Consider the following 20068-nt stretch of genomic DNA (forward strand, 5'->3'; position numbering starts at 1 on the left):
GCTGGCTGAGGAGTGGAGGCTGGATGCATCGTCTCAGCAAATGACTACTGCAAAGCTGCCACGCTTGCACAAACTCAGGGATGTTTATTTATTAGCTTGCTTCCTCAAAATGAGTTTAGGTCATCAGCAGAGATTAAAGCAGGCCTCTACACCACTCTATGAAATCCTGATTCCCACGGCGCATTCTGGGACAGTGAGTGTCCACGAAGACCATACCTGTAATCGCAAAGCTTGGGTTGACAGCCACACTGCTGCTTGCAAACCATACAGTAACTGCACAGGGGCACGTTGCCCCGGATCCAGTGGTGGGGCATGGCGTCCAGGACCTTGGTGTCATTCTTGAGCATAATCTCCTTGCACTGGAAGCGCTTGTCGGCCTTCCTGAGGCAGCCCTCGTCCACGCGGAGCCCGCAGCAGTCGCAGAAAGCGCCCTGCAGAATGTGCTGCGCGCACACGCAGCAGTAGGTGGGCTGGCTGAACAGGTCCGTGTCGCGCCACCCGTGCTTGCTCTTGCGGAAGATGTCCCTGCGGTGCAGCTGCCGGCGCGACCGCTGGAGGCTACACCAGAAGGTGATGAACACCGGCAGCAGGACCGAGCACAGCGTCCACAAGATCAGGTGCCCGTCCGCAAACAGGCCCTCGGAGGGCGAGCCCGGCGCCGGCCGCCTCTCCGCTTCCATCTTCTCCAAGGACGATACCTAACCAGAAAAGAAACAGGCGGTGCACCCCGAGCTCGCCATCCCTTCCCCGCCCCCTTCCTGCCTTTCCGGGGCCAAACCGGGCGCCCTCACTGAAGGTGGCTCCGCTCTCCTGAGGGCGGGACTGCGCCTCATCCCCCCGTCTCCCGGGACCTGCCGCGCCGAGAAGGCGACGTCCAGCCATCACGCTCCAGTCCCCACTCTCCAACCCGCCCCACGTCGGGAGCGCGTCCAGGAGCCCAAGGCGGCTGCTGCTGCCGCCGCCGCCTCACCTCGCCGCCGGTCTGACCCACGGAAGGGCGCAACACACAGGGGCAAGCTGCCCTCCACCGAAAGGCCGGGCGTTCAGGCCAGGCAACGCCGGTCGGCGCCCGTAACCGTCGGCCCAGGCCTGGCACTCGCCTCCGGGGCGCCGTCTCCTCCCGGGCCCCACCCGCTCCCACGCGCGGCCCGGCGCCCTAGCCCCTCTCGGGAGGCCTCCGGAGACTTGCGCCGCGCCCGTCCTCGAAGCCCTACCTCGCGCGGATGGAGGCGCGGCTCCTGGCCAGCAGGCCTTGGCCGCCTCGCGCAGGAGGAGAACGACGCTGGGCCGCGAGCAGGGATGAAGCCGGGCGGGGGAAACGCTTAAGGCTCCAGCCGCACGCACGCCGATCCGGCGCGCGGGGCCGCGAGCTGGAGGCGGGGCCTGTGGCGGCGAGCCCCGTGGCTGGGCGGAGCCAGGGCTGACGGGCGGGGCGGAGGTGTGAGGTGGGAGGGGAGACGGACCGGCCTGAGGGGGCGGGGCCGTGGAGGAGGCTGGAGACGGATGGAAGGGGCAGGGCACTGCGGCTGGGGGCGGGGCCTAGGGGAAGGGGGCGGAGTAACAGTGGGGTGTTTGAGACGATCGAGGGTTGAATGCCAAAACTTCGTAAGCGTAGAAAATTCTGGAGCGCCGCCGGCGGGGCAGGGCCACGAGCATCCTCCTCGCAGCACCGCGCCGCGCGGGGCCCAGGGGCCGCGCTCACGCCCGCCGCTCGGCGCGGACACGAGTGCCCCCGGCTTGAGCCGAACCTCTAGCCGATGCCGGCGCCGCCGCCGCCGGGGATGCGTAAGCCGACTGGGAAGCGAGGGGGCAGGCGGCCTGCGCGGCGCCGCCCGACCTGGCCGCGGCGGCTGAGGTAGGTGTGGCGGCCGCAGTAACGCAAACCTGAGGGCTCCTCCGCTGCGGAGCAGCGGGCGGGCGCGGAGGCCGAGGGCGAGCGGGGCAGCCGCCCGCTCGTCGCCGCTGACCCGGAGCCCGGCCGCGGTTTCCGCCCCCTGCCGTGGCGGGCGGGCCTCCCCTGCGCTACCCCGCCGCCCGCGCCCGCCAGCGCCCGAGGCCGGGGAGAAAGGGGAGCAGCGGGAGTCGGGGACTACCGGAGATGGGAGCACGCCTCCTGCTGCTGTGGTCCAGCCCCAGGTTCCGGAGGAATGCTCGCTCCCCGCTGGAGTCCTACCGGCCCAACACGGACCTGAGCCGCGACCACGCGGGCTGTAGCCTGCAGCACATCAGCGACCCGGAGAACGCGGACGCGGAAGCACCGCTGCTCAGCACCCCCGAAGAAACACGGAATCCAGAGAGGCACAGGCACCGCCCCGGCGCGCACAGCTGCACTCAGCGGCTTCCTTCCTACTACATACATACATAGGAATGGGAGCCGAGGACCACTTATTGCTTGCGGACTTCCTCTAGCATAAAAGATGGAAAGAAAACACATAGCGAAGCGAGGGACCAAAGGAACAGAAAAGAAACGCAGAGATCATAGGAAAACTGCAAAGAAATACCTGATAATATCTTCCAAACGATTAGAGAAGACATAACATTCATTAAGAATACACATATAGATGTATATATACGTGTATGTGTGTATGTATATATTGTTATGTGTGCATATATATGCATGTGTACTTGCGTATATTTGTATTAACTGTAGAAGATAAAGCTAGACACTAGTAAAAGTGGTAAAGCAGATTTTAATAATATACTATTGTAATAGGGAAGAAGGTACCTCGTGAACGGAACTGAACTTTGTGCAGAAGTGACTGGGTGTTTAAGAGGGAGGAGGAGGGAGTATGAAGGGGATGAGCAGGAACTCAGTAGTCAGGAAAGTGAAACTTGTGAAGCGTGGGTCAGTGTAAGTAAGCTTAGGCGACAGTGCCTGTTAGATGGCTGTTATGGGAGTCAGGGTCCTATCCTCCCACAGTAACTGGGAGATAGGCCCTTTGCTTCCTGGTGATTGCATGTTGGAGGAATGGCTTTCAGGTTCTTGAGAAGGATACTCCTGATGTGTAGGAGACGTTACATCCCAGAGAGACAGAGGAAGGATTCACAATTGTTTAGTTTTTTGTTGTTGTTGTTAACTCTTTAAGAAAGGGACATCAGGGGCTGCTTGTAAGGTGTTGGCAATAGCCAACAGTGAGTTCTTTTGGCAGGTTTCCCAGGCAGACACTTTAGGGGGTCTGGGGTCATCCTATGGATGCAGCTTTGAGCAGTTAAAAACTATGTGTTTAGGCCGGGCGCTGTGGCTCACGCTTGTAACCCCAACACTTTGGGAGGCCGAGGCAGGTGCATCACGGGGTCAGGAATTCAAGATCAGCCTGGTCAAGATGGTGAAACCCCGTCTCTACTAAAAATACAAAAAATTAGCTGGGCGTCGTGGTGAGTACCTGTAGTCCCAGCTACTTGGGAGGCTTGAGGCAGAGAATTGCTTAACCCAGGAGGTGGAGGTTGCAGTGAGCTGAGATCGCACCAATGTATTCCAGTCGGGGCGACAGAGCGAAACTCCGTCTCAAAAAAAAAAAAAGAAAAAGAAACTGTGTGTTTAAGCGTTTTGATATAGGGGGAAGGATGGACCCGATCCTTTTTGCTGAAGTCTGCAGATTTCATAGGCCAAGGTGGAGGCCTAGTTGAAAAGGGGGCTCAGGGAAGCCTGGCTAGAGCTTGGTCAAGGAGGGGATCTTCATCAGTCGTACGTATGTACATGGCACGTGGACCTGCATAGACACGTGTTTGGTGGAGGCTGTCTTATAAGGATTCTGCACAACTCAAGTCCCCTAATGGGAACAGACTTGGGGAGGTCACTCTTGAGGCTTTTTGTGGTATTGTGGCTACTGGGAGACCTGAGGAGGGTTCTGGTCACTAGCAGGCTCATTTCATTCACCCCTTGGAATCTGCCCAGGACTTGGACTTCTGTGTAATAGTAACTTCACGCCCCAATGATCCTCCACGTTCCTTGCTGATGCTGTGATTGCTCCTCCAAGTTCTCCACCTATGTCCATCTGAGCACTTGGTATTTCTACTCTAGTGTCAAAAGGTCCTGTTCCCAAGTCTCCTCCCAAATATTTATTCCAATTTATCATCCAGATGCCCGTCCTTTGCCATCCCTCTCTGTTCCAGCAAAGGACACCACCCCTCAGGGAGATGCTCACAGTGGACTCCTTGTCCTCATCCTGACTCCCCTTTTCTCTGGCACCCGCAGGCCTCAGTGAGTCTCTCGGTCTCTGGCAGCAGCACAGGTCCTGGACTCGAGCCCATCTCTCCATCCCCCCCTCCACTACTCCCCTGGTCCAGCTGTCACCATTCTCACCCTCGAATGACTGTCACAGCCTCCCACCTGGTCTTCCTGCTTTACCATGTTCCCTGCAGGCTGCCTCTGAACTTTTATATTGAAATGAAACTCTTACTGTGGGGAGAACCCCTCCATTCTCAGACCCCTGGTACCCTTCACTCATTTACCACTCTGGCCATCGTTCACTGAGTTCAGGCCACTCTGGCCTCTGCATGGTCCTCACGCCCACCAGACTCATGCCCCCTTCAGGGCTATTGTCAGTTCTACCCCCTTTTCCTACAAAGTTCTTCCCCATGTCTTCGTTGCCCAGGTGCTCCCTCCCGACAGAGGCCTTGCTGACCACCCCTACCAAGATTGCCCCACATTTATGTAAATCCAGTCTGTTTAACTATTAGGGTGAGTGACCTCCATTCATACATGATAAATAATTTACAGTTATCTAAATACAGTGCCTGACTCAACATAAAGACACAGAGGAAGTTTAAATGGAAAGTTTAATTCAGGTTACTTTTGTCCGGTATCTCTCTTACATACCGAAATAAAAATGTATAAATACAAAAAAAAAATTAGCCAGGCGTGGTGGCTAATTGAGAGGAGATGGGGAAAAGTGATGTGGGGTTCCCCAATGTTGTCCAAGGGGATTTCTTCTTAGAAATCTCTCCCTACATCACTCTTGTAGTGAAATAAAACCATCTCCATGTAATTTATTAATTTTGTTTTTTGAAAAATGTCCACTATTTGAATCTAAATATCATAGAAATTTCTCTTTAAACATTCCCTTTTACTTTATCCCAAAATAAATCTCCCTCTGCATAAATTTTTTCTTTTTTTGAGACGGAGTCTCGCTCTGTCACCCAGACTGGAGTGCTATGGTGCGATCTTGGCTCACTGCAAGCTCCGCCTCCCAGGTTCACGCCATTCTCTTGCCTCAGCCTCCCGAGTAGCTGGGACTACAGGTGCCCGCCACCACGCCCGGCTAATTTTTTTTGTGTTTTTAGTGGAGACGGGATTTCACCATGTTAGCGAGGATGGTCCTGATCTCCTGACCTCATGATCCGCCTGCCTCAGCCTCCCAAAGTGCTGGGATTACAGGTGTGAGCCACCGCGCCCGGCCAAATTTTTCAACAAATACATACTCAAGCCAAAAAATGGTGCTTTAACTTATGACTTAAAATTGTTGGGACTATAACCCTAGAAAAAATATTGCAGTTGAGTACCGAAAGTATTGATAAATAAAATCTGTTTTCAAAGTGCAATAATTTTGTAGAGGATAAAATAGAAATTGTTCACCTAGGAGATTAATACATAAATAATATTTACAGAGCATTGTCTTGAGAAATGCAGTTTGATGATGTTTCAGTTTGAGCAAAAGATGAGGCTCTAAAGTATGGCATTTCTTTTGCTGCTAATGAGAGAGAATCCAGACTTTGCTGATGTGCTCCAGGGTCTCCTGTATTCTTTAGATTTGGAGGAATCAACCATGAAGGAGCTGGCTGCAGTGTCAGAAGGGGAAGGTGGAAACTTCAACACAAAAAGGGGCTCCCCTAGACCCACTGGCCTCAGGGACCCTCGGATGGAGTCAACATGGGAGAACCTGGCCTGGCAGCTCTGGAGGCCTGAGTGGAGGGGAGAGAACAGTGCTGCCCTAAGACCCAAGCCCTCCTGGGGAAGGGAGCAGCAGGGCTTGGCTCTTGGCTGCCTGGCTGGTGTGGAAAGCTCCTTGTGACGGGGTGACTCCCATGGCCTCTTCCAGGGACTCCAGCATAGATAACGTCTCTGCCAGCCCTTCTTGTTGCTTAGAGAGTCTGGATCTCTCTTCTTTTTTCTTTTCTTCTTTAAACCTCTCTTCTTTGAGTTCTTGAACCAGGGATGTGATTTTTTTTTTATTTTATTTTTTTGCAATGGAGTTTTGCTCTTGTTGCCCAGGCTGGAGTGTAATGGTGCGATCTCAGCTCACTGCAATCTCCACCTCCCAGGTTCAAGCAATTCTCCTGCTCCAGCCTGCTGAGTAGCTGGGATTACAGGCGCCTGCCACCATGCCTGGCTAATTTTTGTATTGTTAGTAGAGACGGGTTTCACTGCTGGCCAGGCTGGTCTTGAACTCCTGACTCAGGTGATCTGTCCACCTCGGCCTCCCAAAGTGTTGAAATTACAGGTGTGAGCAGCTGTGCTCCGCTGGGATGTGAATTTCTGCATCAGCATTGCGTTGGTGCTGTTCACCTTATAAGCATCTACAAAACTGGGGATGTTTAAATACTTTTTCATACACCGACATCTTCTAAGGATCCCTCAATCTCTGCAGTGTTTTTTTTTTTTTTTTTTTTTTTTTGTCATCACTGTGCTTGCCTGTGAGTTGGCATTTCTCCTCCATGTGTGAATCCAGTGTTTCTGCAAGCCGCTTTTCGTATGTTACATGGAGTTGATTCCTAACAGGTTGACTAAGGAAATGAAAGCCACGAAAGTTAGGATAGTAGTTCCCTCTCATGGGGGAGAAGGTGTACCAAACAACTGGGCACACCAGAGCTCCCAATCTTCAATATGTTAACCTGGGTAGTGGGTACACAGGTGTTTGTTTTATTTTTATGTTAGAAACTATGTATATATGGTTTATAAACTCTTCTGTATGTGTGACAGATTTCAAAATATAAACAACATCAAAAAAGTTTTGAATAAAGAATTACCTAGGGAACTTGTTAAGAAGGCGGATTCCTAGTTCCATTTCATATTCTGATTCCAGAGACCTGGTCAGGACCACAGAATCCACATTTTTTTTTTTGAGACAAGAGTTTTGCTCTTGTTGCCCAGGCTGGAGTGCAATGGTGTGATCTCGGCTCACCACAACCTCCGTCTCCTGGGTTCAAGCGATTCTCCTACCTCAGCCTCCCGAGTAGCTGGGATTACACGCGTGTGCCACCACGTCCAGCTAATTTTGTATTTTTAGCAGAGATGGGATTTCTCCATGTTGGTCAGGCTGGTCTAGAACTCCCGACCTCAGATGATCCACCCACCCTGTCCTCCCAAAGTGCTGGGATTACAAGCGTGAGCCGCCGTGCCTGGCTTTTTTTTTTTTTTTTTTTTGAGACTGAGTCTTGTTCTGTCGCCAGGCTGGAGTGCGGGTACACTGAGCTAATTTTTGTATTTTTAGTAGAGATGGGGTTTCACCATATTGGCCAGGATGATCTCGAAATCCTGATCTCATGATCCGCCCGCCTTGGCCTCCCAAAGTGCTGGGATTACAGGTGTAAGCCACTGCGACTGGCCCAGCATCCACATTTTTAAATGATGCTAATGGAGGCGGTTCAAAAACCACAGTCTGAGGTGTGTTAAATACTCCATGCCCACGTTACACGGAGTCCATTCCTAATACATTGACTAAGTCTGAATAAAACTAAGACCCATCACTAAGCCCGTGAGGTGTGGACACACCAGTGTCTTCCCATGGAGGCTGTGGAAAGTGACTTGAGGACTTGGGTCATGGGGCGGCAGCCCCACCATCTCCTCATCCAGCTTCCCAGGGTTCAGTCCAGGGTCCAGCTCCACAGAGGATGGCAGCCCCTCCATGACACTGCAGTCCCACACAGCCAATAGTGGGACTGAGATCACTGTTTTAACTTGGTCAATCAAGTCAGCTTCAACTGAAATTAAACCATTAAAGATATTCTGCTACTTCTCTGAGAACCTTGCCCTGGGAATCTTGTTAAAATGCAGATTCTGATTTCCTTTCTCAGGGAAGAGGCCTGATAACCTGCATTTCTAAGAAGCTCCAAGGTGCTGCCACAGGGCTCTGCCTAGTAACCATGGATTCCACAGCCACAACAGACACCAGAGAACACCCCACCATTCTGCCTGTACTCAATCAGCAGTGGGCATCCTGGATTGGTTAATTTTATGATCAGTTAGAGGGAGAAATTTGTAAATAAAATCTACTTGTCTCAAAAAAAATTCTGGTAGGAATGATTTACAGTATGAGTTAAGCTTATCTATGACCTTCAGCCTCCGCACTTTCTCACCATCTGGTGAGAGCTGGCACAGTTTTGAATGTTGGGATGCAGAAAACTGGCAGTTTTGAGAATGTTATATACTAAAGAATGGGACAGTTCAAGTCAAAAATTGATAAATGATAACCTATGCTCTTGTTGGTTATTTATTAAACACGTACTGGCTGAGCACTTACTATGTGCCAAGCATTGCACAGCTTGTGCAGAGCGCCAGGCCTGTCAAAACATACCCAACAAGAAGCATTATTTACAGGCACTGTTTACAGGTACTGCACCCTGCTTCCATCTCTGCACTTGCTATGCACCATGTAGGTTTATGATCCCCATTTTACAGATGAAAAAACCCAGGCACAGAGAGGTTGAGAAACATGCTTCATGTCACACAGCCAATGGTGGGACTGAGATCACTGTTTTAACTTGGTCAACCAAGTCAGCTTCAACTGAAATTAAACCATTAAAGAAAGACTTTCTCTTATTCTGCTACTTCTCTGAGAACCTTGCCCTGGGAATCTTGTTAAAATGCAGATTCTGATTTCCTTTCTCAGGGAAGAGGCCTGATAACCTGCATTTCTAAGAAGCTCCAAGGTGCTGCTGCTAGTTCCAGGACCACACTTTTGAGTTTGGAGGCTGAAGTATTTAACAGTCTGTATTGTGAAAACGCAGGGGCAGTGTAATGAAGTGGGAGGAGTGTTAGATGGGATTGTGAGGCCTGGGAACAGAACCTGGACCTCAGACATCTGTGTCCCCTTGTGCTTGTCAGTTCACCTCCTTGGGCTCAGGTTAGATGAGATCTCTAAAGCATAACTTCTGCTTCAGTAGCCTGCACAGTGTGTGAAAGTGTCGTTGTCTTTTATGAATCCTAGCTGATGCAGAACCCTTAAATTAGTTTAGATTTGAAGATATAACAAAATAATACACTTTTAAAAAGTGACAGACTGGGCATGGTGGCTCACACCTGTAATCCCAGCACTTTGGGAGACTAAGGCAGATGGATCCCTTAACGCCAGGAGTTCAAGACAAGCCTGGCCAACATGGTGAAAACCCATCTCTACTAAAAATAAAAAATTAGCTGGGTGTGGTGGTGCGTGCCTGTAATCCCAGCTACTCGGGAGCCTGAGGCAGGAGAATCACATGAGTTCAGGAGGTGGAGGTTGCAGTGAGCCGAGATTGTGCCACTGCACTCCAGCCTGGGTGACAGAGCGAGACTCCGTCACACACATGCGCGCGCGCACACACACACACACTCACTGACAGGTTTCCCCCAATCCCCATTATAGAGTATTTGAAAAAGTAAAAAGGAAGAAAAGAATCACCATCTCTCACTCCAAAGACACCCTGTGTTTGAACATTTTGGTCTATTCCATTATTTTCTATGGAAACTGATTTACTTTTTTTTAATGCATACTTTGGATGATGTGGTAGATAATAGTGTCTATCTGGCTCTTACTTAGCATTACAAAATAACTTTTATATGTTATTAAAAAGTCCTATTTAATGGCTACATTATACTCCATTCTATGAATATAGCTTACAGTGTGTATAACCTTACTTTTGTCGTAGCTATTTCTAATATTTTGCTATTATAAATAATTCCTTTGTTTAGGGTTATTTCCTTAGATTCTCAGATTTAGTTAAAGAATTTGAAAAGTTTAAGGCTTATGGGAAAGCTTTTAAGAATAGTAGTCTCTCTTTGCTAAGTAAATTTTTATCTGGAAAATTTACCTGTGTAGGGACAGGTTAATAGAAATTGCCACACCTGAGGAGATACACTCTTAATTCACTAAAAGTAATAATAATATTTGTGGCCAACCTGTGTTGATGAGTTAGTAGGTCCTAGGCACTGTGTTAAGTTTATCATCCTTATTTTACAGATGAAGAAAACCTGCTTGATATCACACAGTCAGGAGTCAACTGAGTTGGGGCTTTGAACTTAGGTTTATCTGATGCCAAAGTTTGTGATGCTCTTCAACCATTTAGGGTACCGCAGAGTGTGGATTTTGAATCACCTGCATCAGCATCATTTTAAAATATAGATTCTGTGGTCCTGACCAGGTCTCTGAAGTCAGAATATGAAGTGGAGCTAGGAATCTAACTTCTTAACAAGTTCCCTAGGTAATTCTTTATTCAAACTTTTTTTGTTTATATTTTGAAATGTGTCACACATGCAGAAGAGTTTATAAAACACATATACGGTTTTAAAAATAATAGGAAACCCTGGTTAACATATTGAAGATTTGAGAGCTCTTGTGTGCTCACTTGTTTGATACACCTTCTCCCCCATCAGAGGGAACTACTATCGTAACTTTTGTGGCCTTCATTTCTTTGCTTTTCTTTATAGATCCCTAAGGGTATCCCTGAATGATACAGTTTTGTTTGAAAGACTGAAAAGCCCAAAGCTGGCCCTTTTGGGAAATAGCAGTAAATCATTGATATGTGAAGGTTCCCAGCAGGAGGTAAGTTGAGCAATGTCTTTGGGACAGAGTCTGGATTCAGTTTCCTTGAGAAGATTCCACCTGGGGAAGTCAGTGGGCAAGGTCTTGGGAAGATTGTTAATCACAGTGAGGGCATCTGAGCAGGGCTGTGGTTTGAACAGCCGGCAAAAATATGGCTGAAGAGGAAGGAGGCTGCTTTTTATCTTTGCAGCTCAGCTCAGGGAGACATGAGTATCTTTAGCTAATCCATGCAATGGGGCGTGGGAATGGGGACATGGGAGAATGGGGAGCCCATCAGCTCCTGGTTCTTGTCTTAATCTGTTTTCTGTTGCTATAGCAGAATACCTGAGACTTGGAAATTTAGAAAGAAAATGGTTCATCTGGCTCATAGCTCTGGAGGCTGGGAAGTCTAAGGGCATGGTGGCAGCCTCTGGTGAGGGCTTTTGCTCTGTGTCATAACATGAACAAAAAGCTGAAGGGCAAGCCAGTGTGTGCAAAAGAGACCACAAGAGTGAGCCAAGCTCAATTTTATAAGAACCCGCTTTCAGGAGAACTAACTCACTCCTATAAGAACTAATTTACTCCCAAGAGAACAAACTCACTCCCCAAATAACAGTCTTATCCATTCAGGAGGGTGGTGTTCCCATGACTTAATCACCTCTTAAAGGCCCCACCTCCCAACACCATCAGTGGCAATAAAATTTCAACATGAGTTTTGGCAGGGGCACTCCAATCATAGCAGTCATTAAGATAAAGTACAAATAAGCTTTTGTATCAGGCTCAACAGGCAGCCTGTCCTTAGACTGACTTCTTTCATTGAGTAATATGCATTTAAGTTTTCTCCATATCTTTTCATGGCCTGATAGCTCATTTTTTTTTAGTGCTGAATAATATTCCATTGTCTGGATGTGCCACAGTTTATTTATCCATTCACCTCCAGAAGAACATCTTGGTTGCTTCCAAGTTTTGCCAGCTATGAATAAAACTGTTATAAACATCTGTGTGCAGGTTTTTGTGTGGACATGAGTTTTCAACTCATTTGGGTAAATGTCCTGTCTTTTAAAAATATGTTTTTCTCTCTTGTTTTTTTAAAACTTTCCTCCTCATTTTTGCTCTATTTTCCTAAAAGATTTCCTTAGCTTTTTTCTTGACTCAACTGAGTTTTAAATTTCTGCTATTATGGTTTTTCATTTCTAAGAAGTATTTTGGTTAATTTGTTTTCTGAACATTCCTTTTTTACAGCATCTTGTTCATGTTCCACACAAGCAAAACTTTGGTCTCTTAGAGGATATTAATGTTATTTATTTATTTTCTCCAATTGCATGGTGTCTGATTTCCCCAAGTTGCTTTTTCTTTTATCTTTTTTGTCTTTACTTTTCATGTCAGAGGCTTTCTAGATGTCTGTTGAACCTCAGGTGATTCTAATGCACCTAATGGCCTGAGAAGCAGTGCTAGAGAGTCTCCTAACCTCTCCGAAGCTTAATCATCCCAACAGAGATCCCACCAAGAAAAGTGACACAGTTCAGTATTTTTCCCCAGAACTAGAGCTTTTCTCTTCCAATTAGAGGCCTAGCACTTTTCCTGAATGAAATGTCGTATGACAGTAGCCTTAGAAGTGGTTTCATAAATTATTTTGTGCATGGTTCACTCCCCTAGTATGTTTATTCGTACCCATCTTACGTGATTCTGCCTGTGCCAATGCTCCTTTGTCCCTGTTTAAGTTGGAGAGAAGCCTGACACTGGCCATCAGGAACATGATGCTGACCTTGGCTGTCCTCACCTGCTGGGCAGACATAGTTGAGGCCAACATCCTGGACCCAGAGTAGAAATTAGAGTCCACTTGTGGAGGCATGCAGCAGGCCGGAAAGGCCCCTGTCCAAGGCCAAAACATCTTACCATTGTATTGCTGCTGCAGACAGGAAGGGGTGTATGCCTGTAGAAGTGCTGAGGATGTGTAAAGGGAAGCCAGGGCCTGCGGTGTTGACACAGGGCAAGTCAACTCACATTAGAAATGAACCATATTTTCTTTTCTAATATATATATTTCAACAATAAAGTTGTGTGTCTTAATACGTGTGATTAATCTATCTTTAGTCATTCAAAACATTTTTACAAAATAGGGTGCATATGCAAAGAGATTTGGCATAGAGAAGGAGGAGAAATAATAACAATGATTTCCAAGTAGTAGACTTTTACTATGTGTCGCGAACTTTACACATACCTCTTTTAAATATTAACCTTATGAGGTGAATTTTATTATAATTCTTTTTTTTTATAAGTGAGAAAACAGTGATTTGGAAAGTTAAGAAATTTCCCCAATGTCACTCAGCTCCAACGTAACACAGGCAATAAGTTTGAGAATCAGCATTCAAGGCCAGGTCTGTTGATGACTCTGCTGCCCACAGTCATAACCATTATACCACACTGCCTACACAGTAGACACTCAGTCACTTTTGAATGAATGTTCTGGCAGGACCCTATTATTAACTTAGATGCAATAGCACCCAGATTTGGACACACTAACCATCCCATTAGAATCCCCTGTATCAGTTAGCTATTGTCAGAGTAATGCTATGAAACAAACCACTCCTAGTCTTAGTGGCTTAAAATAACTGTCATTTATTCTGAGGGATCTGCAGGTGATGTGGCTCTGCTTCAGGCTGTGGTAGCTGGAAGTCAGCTGAAATAGACCGGGCTGGGTTGAGTGGGTCTCTTTTAAGCTACAGATCTGCATAAACTTGGCTCCTTTCTTAGCTACTTTGCATGTAAGCTAATTCTGAGACTCAGCTTGAAGGGGCAGTAGCCAGCGGGGGGAAGGTCTTTTTGTAGCAATGACAGACATGTCAGAGGGCACACTTAACTGTACAAACCATTTCACACCCTTGTTAGTGTCATGTCTGCCACCATCCCACTGCCCAAAACAAGTCATCTGGTTGAGTCCAAAGTCAAGACATGGGGCTGCAAAGTCATGTGGCAGAGAGCATAAATTTGGGGTGGTAGTGAAGAATTGATGCTAATAATTCAACCTACCACATCTGCCCAGACCTAACATATGCCTGCACAGTATGCCTGTAAATAAATGTTTACAGGGAAGCAAAGTGACGAGGTCTAACATATTTCCTATGTCTATTTCATGAAGATCATCATTGCTGCATAGAGAATAGATTGAAGGAACAGGGAGGGAAGCTGAGATGCCAGCTGGGAGCCTGGTGCTGGGTGAGAGATAACAGTGGCCTAGATGTGGGTGGTGACAATAGAGATGGAAGGATCTAGACCCATAAGCACCACACACAGCTTATGGAGTTACTATCATTGCTTTAAAGTTACTATCATTATTTTAAAAAATAGTGTAGTCTAGTCTACCAACTACACTATAAATTCCATATTTTTACAATGTATATATAATTCTTTACAATGTACATGTGAGGTAGACGGTAAAAAAGATGAAAGCAAATATGGAAAGGACTGTTAGAATTTATTTAATTTACCCTGGGCCTAAAAAATGTCGACACATTATAATTCTCTTGATGGGGACAGATTTGGCATTTTTCTATACTTAAAAAAATGTTCCTTTGGGAGGCCAAGGGGGTAGGATTACTTGAGCCCAGGAGTTCAAGACCAGCCTGGACAACATAGCAAGACCCTGTTTCTACCAAAAAAAAAAAATAAAAATAATTAGCTGGGCATGGTAGTGCACGCCTGTGGTTCCAGCTATTTGAGAAGCTGAGGCAGGAGGATCATTGGAACCCTGGAGGGTGAGGCTGCAGTGAGCTATGCTTGTGCCACTGCACTCCAGCCTGGGCGACAGAGCGAGACCCTCTCTCAAAAAACAAAAACAAAACAAAGTTCTCTTGTCTCTAAAGTTTCTATAGTTCAGTGTGGTGACATTTAGAACTCTAGAATGTTGGGTTTGTCATTTGTCAATGACACTTAAATATCTGTGTAATGGGACAGTTCCTTCCACAAAAAAAAAAAAAAAAAAAGGGAAACTCACCCAAACAAAAAGTTGTGTTTGGGTGTTGTGAATATGGGTGGTAGCATTATTCCTTTATAGGCTTTTAAATGTTATCAAATAGTTAACACAACAGGTCCTCAAATAACATTGTTTCCTTCAACGTTGTTTCATTACAATGTTGATGAAAAAAAAATTGATTCCAGCCCCGGGCCACTGTCTGTGTGGAGTTTGCATGTTCTTTCCATGTCTGCGTGGGTTTTCTCTGGGTACTTCGGTTTCTTCCCACATCCCAAAGCTGTGCACCTTATGTTCATTGGTGCGTCTGAACTGTCCCCGCGTGAGTGCGTGTGGGTGGGTGTGTGAGAGTGTGCCCTGCGATGGAATGGTGTCTTCTCCAGGGCTGGTTTCTGCCTGGTGCCCTGAGCTGCTGGGACACGCTCCAGCCACCACGGCCCTGAACTAGAATGAGTGGGTAAATATTAATAACTATCTTACTTGTTTTTATTAATCTTTCTTAAATACATGTATAGCCTTCAACGTTTGATATTAGAAATGTTTTCGGTCCTTATTTAGAAGTTTGGTGATGTTTTGTGACCAGAAATATGCCATAGGAACTCACCTCTTGTGTATATCAATTAGCTTATGGTAAAATTGGTTCATTCTGGACCATTTGGCTTAAAGTCGCAGTTTCCAAGAATTGATCAGCAATAATGTTATGAGGACTTACTGTACCGCTTTCCTAGGCCACAACATCTGATGAATGCCTTCAAGTAGTACATCAATTAAAATAAAAGTACGGAAATAGCTTTAGGTGCAGCAGCACCCTCTCTCTCCGCCTCCAGTAGATTCTCTGGAATCGCTGGCAACTTCTTGAATAATTAACCTTGGTGGCCTTGAGCTCTTTCCCCTGATCTTAGTTGTCCCTGGTTCCACCTTCTGCTCTGCCACCTTGTGGATTTATTGGGAATTGCGTCTTCTACTGGGAGCCTTGCCGACTCACCTAGTTACCCCGCTGGGGCTTTTCCTGAGAACCGGGATGGGGTTTAGAAGAGAATTCTCACCGCCTGAGTGACACTCACAATAAGACACTTTGCTCTTTCGGTCTTTCTATATTCCTCCCCCTCTCGCTTCTTTTAGGACAACATCCAGAGGCCAAGCTGAAGGGCATTTGATGGCCCTGCCAGTATCACACCTGAACGGCCCTCCCCACCCGAGACTTGCAGCAGCCTCCCAGGGTGTGATACAGGCTCCGACTCTCTCCAGTCTCACCACCTCAGTCCACCAGAGGTTGCCTTATGCTTTAAAAAATTATAAAAATAATACAAGCTTGCTTAAAGCTTACCAGTGAAGGAGACAGATTTTTAAAAAGTAAACAAATAAATGCAATACGTATAAATTATGGTGAGTGCTGTGAGATGGAGAGTAGTGGTGGTGGTGGGGGCAGGGAACTTTTTATTAGGAAGGCTGGTAAGGGCAGGCTTTCCTGAGTAGGAGAAATTTCAAATTGAAACCTGAAGGATGAGACAGATCCAGTCATTAAAAGAGGGAGAAAAAGCACATGCAAAGGTCCTGAGGCGGGAGTGGGCTCGTTAAGCTGAAAGTGAGTGAGTGTGGCCAGATGGCAGTGAGCAGGAGGGGAGTGGTTGGAGTAAGGTTGGAAAGGGCAGTAGGCACAAAAAACACAGGGTCCTGTCGTGCTTGGTAGGGATTTTAATTTTATTCTGACTCTCATGGGAAGATGAGGAAAGATCTTATGCATGGAAGTGATGAGGTCTAACTGGTACTTTCTATTTCATCTTTGCTGCTGCCTGGAGAACAGATTGAAGTGAACAGGGAGGGAAACTAGAATCCCATTTGGGAGCCAGGTGCCAGAAGCTGGGTGAGGGAAACAGTGGCCTAGACTTGGGTGGTGGCATTAGAGACGGAAGGATCTAGATCCATGTTGTCTAATATGGTAGCACTAGCCACATGTGGCTACCGAGCACTTGAAATGTGTAAGTGTAAAATCTACACCAGATCTTGAAGGTTTAGTACAAAAAAAGGTATAAAATCTCTCATTGACAACTTGTTTATATTGATTATGTGTTAAAATAATAATATTTTGGATATTTCATCATGTTAAAATATAATATTAAAATATTTAACCTTTTTACTTAAAGTGGCCACTGAAAAAATTTAAATTACATATGTTGTTTGCATCTGTGGCTTTATGTTTTTATTGGACAGTGCTGATATAGACAAAAGTTGCAAAATTTAAAAAAATATTTTTTTTTGGAGACAGGGTCTTGTTCTGTTGTCCAGACTTGAGTGTAGTGGCATAATCATTGCTCACTGCAGGCTTGAACTCCTGGGCTCAAGTGATCCTCTGACCTTGGAATCCCAAAGTGTTAAGATTATAGGTGTGAGCTACTATGTCTGGCCAAAAAATACTTCTATTGTAAATTTACATTGGACACATTAGAAATTTATAGCTAAGTATAGATTTTGTTTCTGGCCCACAGAAGATATTTATTTGACATAATAAAACAAAATAGTGTTCTATCCAACCACAAAGAGTAAAAGGAGTGAAAAATTTGAATATACACATACAAAACTCAAGCTGTTTAACGTGACAATTTTTCTTTTTTCTTTTATTTTTAAAATAATGCTACTAGCTGTACGTGTTGGCTCACATCTGTAATTCAAGCATTTTTGGAGGCCAAGGTAGGAGAATTGCTTGAGCTCAAGAGTTTGAGATCAGCCTGGGCAATATGGCAAAACCCATCTCTACAAAAATATACAAAAATTAGCTGGGCGTGGTGGCACATGCGTGTAGTCTCAGCTACTAGTGAGGCTGAGGTAGGAAGATCACTTAAGCCTGGGAGGTTGAGGCTGTACTTAGCCAAGTTCGTGCACTCCAGCCTAGGTGACAGAGGGAGACCATGTTTCAAAAAAAAAAAAAAAAGCTCTAAAATTCCTTAGTTATTGAAAATTATGTGAAAACAGAAGGATGTTAATAGCAGCAGAGTGCATGAAATCAAATATTGAATTTTGAGCAAATGGGCCACGTGCAGTAATTCTTTCTTGCCTGTAATTCCAGCACTTTGGGAGGCTGAAGCAGGAGGATCACTTGAGCCTGCGAGTTTGAGACCAGCCTGGCTAACATAATGAGCCCCTATCTCTGCAAAGAAGAAAAAAAATCAGCTGGGCATGGAGATGCACACTTGTAGTCCCAGATACTCAGGAGGCTGAGATGGGAGATCGTGAGCTCAGGAGGTTGAGGCTGTAGTGGGCTGTGATTGCACCACTGCACTTCTGCCTGGGCAACAGAATGAGACCCTGTCTCAAAAAAAAATTTACTTATATATATATATATTTGAGCAAATGAACATGTGAGACAACTTTGCTAACATTGCATGATCTTTTTTTTCTTGTTTACAATCTGCTCAAAATATCTTTATGCTGACTGTGTGGGCAGCACATTCAGGTTTAATATCAGTTACACATTAGCGTAAATTTGGAGAAATACACATAGGGTACTGTTTTCTTTTGAGCTGGCAACGTGACCACAGAAACATCAGATCATCTCTCTGAATACAGAATTTTATCCAAATAAATGTCACATGCTTTCCAGACATATTTTAATCATGTATTGAATTTCTTAGGCTGAGAGCAGTGTCTCATGCCTGTAATCCCAGCACTTTGGGAGGCTGAGGCAGGAGGATCGCTTGAGCCCAGGAGTTTGGAACCAACCTGGTCAAAATAGTGAGACCCTGTCTCTACAAAATAAAAAAATAAAAAAGTTAATTGAGTGTTGTGGTGCGTGCCTGTAGTCCCAGCTACTCGGGAGGCTGAGGTGGAAGGATCGCTTGAGTCTGGGAGTTAGAGGCTGCAGTGAGCCTCTGCACGCCAGCCTGAAGTGAGACCCAGAGTGAGACCCCCATCTCAAAACCAAACCAAACCAAACCAAGCCAAACCAAACCAAAACAAAACAAGAAACTTTCTTCATGTGATATTTATAGATGATTTGAATTTGAAATGACTTCAGCTTCTTAAACTTTTGTTGTCCTTATAAAAATACCCTTGAATCTGGAGCATGGCTGGTTCCAGTCTTATGACAGCATGTTGCGTGAGGCCCTGTAAAAGATGAGGAGTTGTCCCTGAGGTTATGGGGCTTACTGGGAAGAGCACATGATCTAGGTTTGAAGACAGAAGACATAGGCTCTACCTTGGCATCCATAATGTGTGAACTTGAACTTGATTTCACATCTTTGAATCTCACTTTTCTTACCGTAAAATGGAAGTGGACGATGAATAGTACTAGCCGCCATGAAGGTCATAGCTTTCCCCTCATCCTTTATTGCACCCCACAAGGTAGGTGCTCTTATCTCCTTTTGACAGGGGAGGAAACTGAAGTTCAGAAAGGGTAAGTCACTTACCTAAGGCTACATTGCTAGAAAAAATTGAAGCTAGGATTTGAACTCTGTTTTTCTGTCTCTAAAGTCAGCTGAAAATTGTTTTTCCCCACTCATCATGCCCCTTGCTAATTTCCCTGCCTACCTCTGAGAGTATTGGGAAGATCAAATTAGACTGGTGAATGGGCTTTAGAAAAATGTCATAAAAGATACAAATGTGTAATAGATCATGAATTCTCAATGAAACAGGAGCATAAATGGAAGCTCCAGAGAAACACTCACAAACGTCTGTCTGGTGCTTATCTGTCTGTTTAAATGAAGTGAATATCACATGTTGCTTTTTCAGATTCAAGCTCTGAAAGTCATATTACAGAGGAACAATTTCCTTCCTCAGGATGAAAATTTACAGGAATTCGGAGGAAAATATTTCAGTGGTCATTACTAAAACGCTCAGAGTCGGATACATTCAGCATCATACCGTAAGTCCCGTTAGTCAAAGCATAAACAAGCGCAGGGCCTGGCGTGGCTTCCTTCAAGTTGGCTGACTCAGTCTGGGAGGATTCACTCAGCAAGAGGCAGAGGAACAAAGGCAGGATGAAGACATTGCCTGTGCTTGTGCTGTCTCTTACCTTACTGACTGTCTTCTCAGGTGGGCACTGACTCCAAAAACAGACTATTTCTATGCTGACATGATAAATAATAGTCTATTTGATATTTAATTTTTAAATTTTAAATAATATATAGTGTATATAGATATTTCAATGCTCTTTCTTTTCTTATTTTTCCATAAGAGTAGGCTTCCAGAATTTTTATCATTAAAGATGTTATATATTTTTTAAAAATCTTTAAATGTATTTGAGCACTAATTCTCAAACATGCTGATAAATCTTCAGCTTCTAATAGCTTATTTTAGAGTTTATATGAGATCACCAAAATTTGATATATTTTTATTATGATAATATCTTTTAGAATTTGCAAGTAATTATCAAAACACTTTTATACTAT

At 45.6% G+C, this 20068-nt stretch overlaps 2 protein-coding genes across 5 annotated transcripts in view; one reads left to right on the top strand and one right to left on the bottom strand.

The window, feature by feature from the left end:
* The window catches only part of DGKE (diacylglycerol kinase epsilon), a 35129-nt gene extending 33572 nt beyond the window's left edge, over window positions 1-1557 (bottom strand). The window contains exons 1-2 of one of the 2 annotated variants that reach the window (XM_031011594.3): window positions 1215-1557; window positions 217-698 (exon numbers count right to left, since the gene is read on the bottom strand). In XM_031011594.3, the coding sequence (XP_030867454.3) occupies window positions 217-680 (464 nt within the window). In that variant the 5' untranslated portion in view covers window positions 681-698; window positions 1215-1557. Of the gene's footprint in view, window positions 1-216; window positions 699-970; window positions 1146-1214 lie in introns of those variants that run through there. The other variant, XM_063706247.1, reaches the window with a different exon arrangement.
* Window positions 1558-2483: 926 nt separating this feature from the next.
* The window catches only part of C4H17orf67 (chromosome 4 C17orf67 homolog), a 41978-nt gene continuing 24393 nt past the window's right edge, over window positions 2484-20068 (top strand). The window contains exons 1-3 of one of the 3 annotated variants that reach the window (XM_055386806.2): window positions 2841-10395; window positions 10622-10736; window positions 19458-19712. In XM_055386806.2, the coding sequence (XP_055242781.1) occupies window positions 19658-19712 (55 nt within the window). In that variant the 5' untranslated portion in view covers window positions 2841-10395; window positions 10622-10736; window positions 19458-19657. Of the gene's footprint in view, window positions 2584-2840; window positions 19713-20068 lie in introns of those variants that run through there. The other 2 variants (XM_063706248.1, XM_055386808.2) reach the window with 2 other exon arrangements.

The sequence above is a fragment of the Gorilla gorilla genome, chromosome 4, assembly GCF_029281585.2.
Source record: "Gorilla gorilla gorilla isolate KB3781 chromosome 4, NHGRI_mGorGor1-v2.1_pri, whole genome shotgun sequence".
Lineage (NCBI taxonomy): Eukaryota > Metazoa > Chordata > Mammalia > Primates > Hominidae > Gorilla > Gorilla gorilla.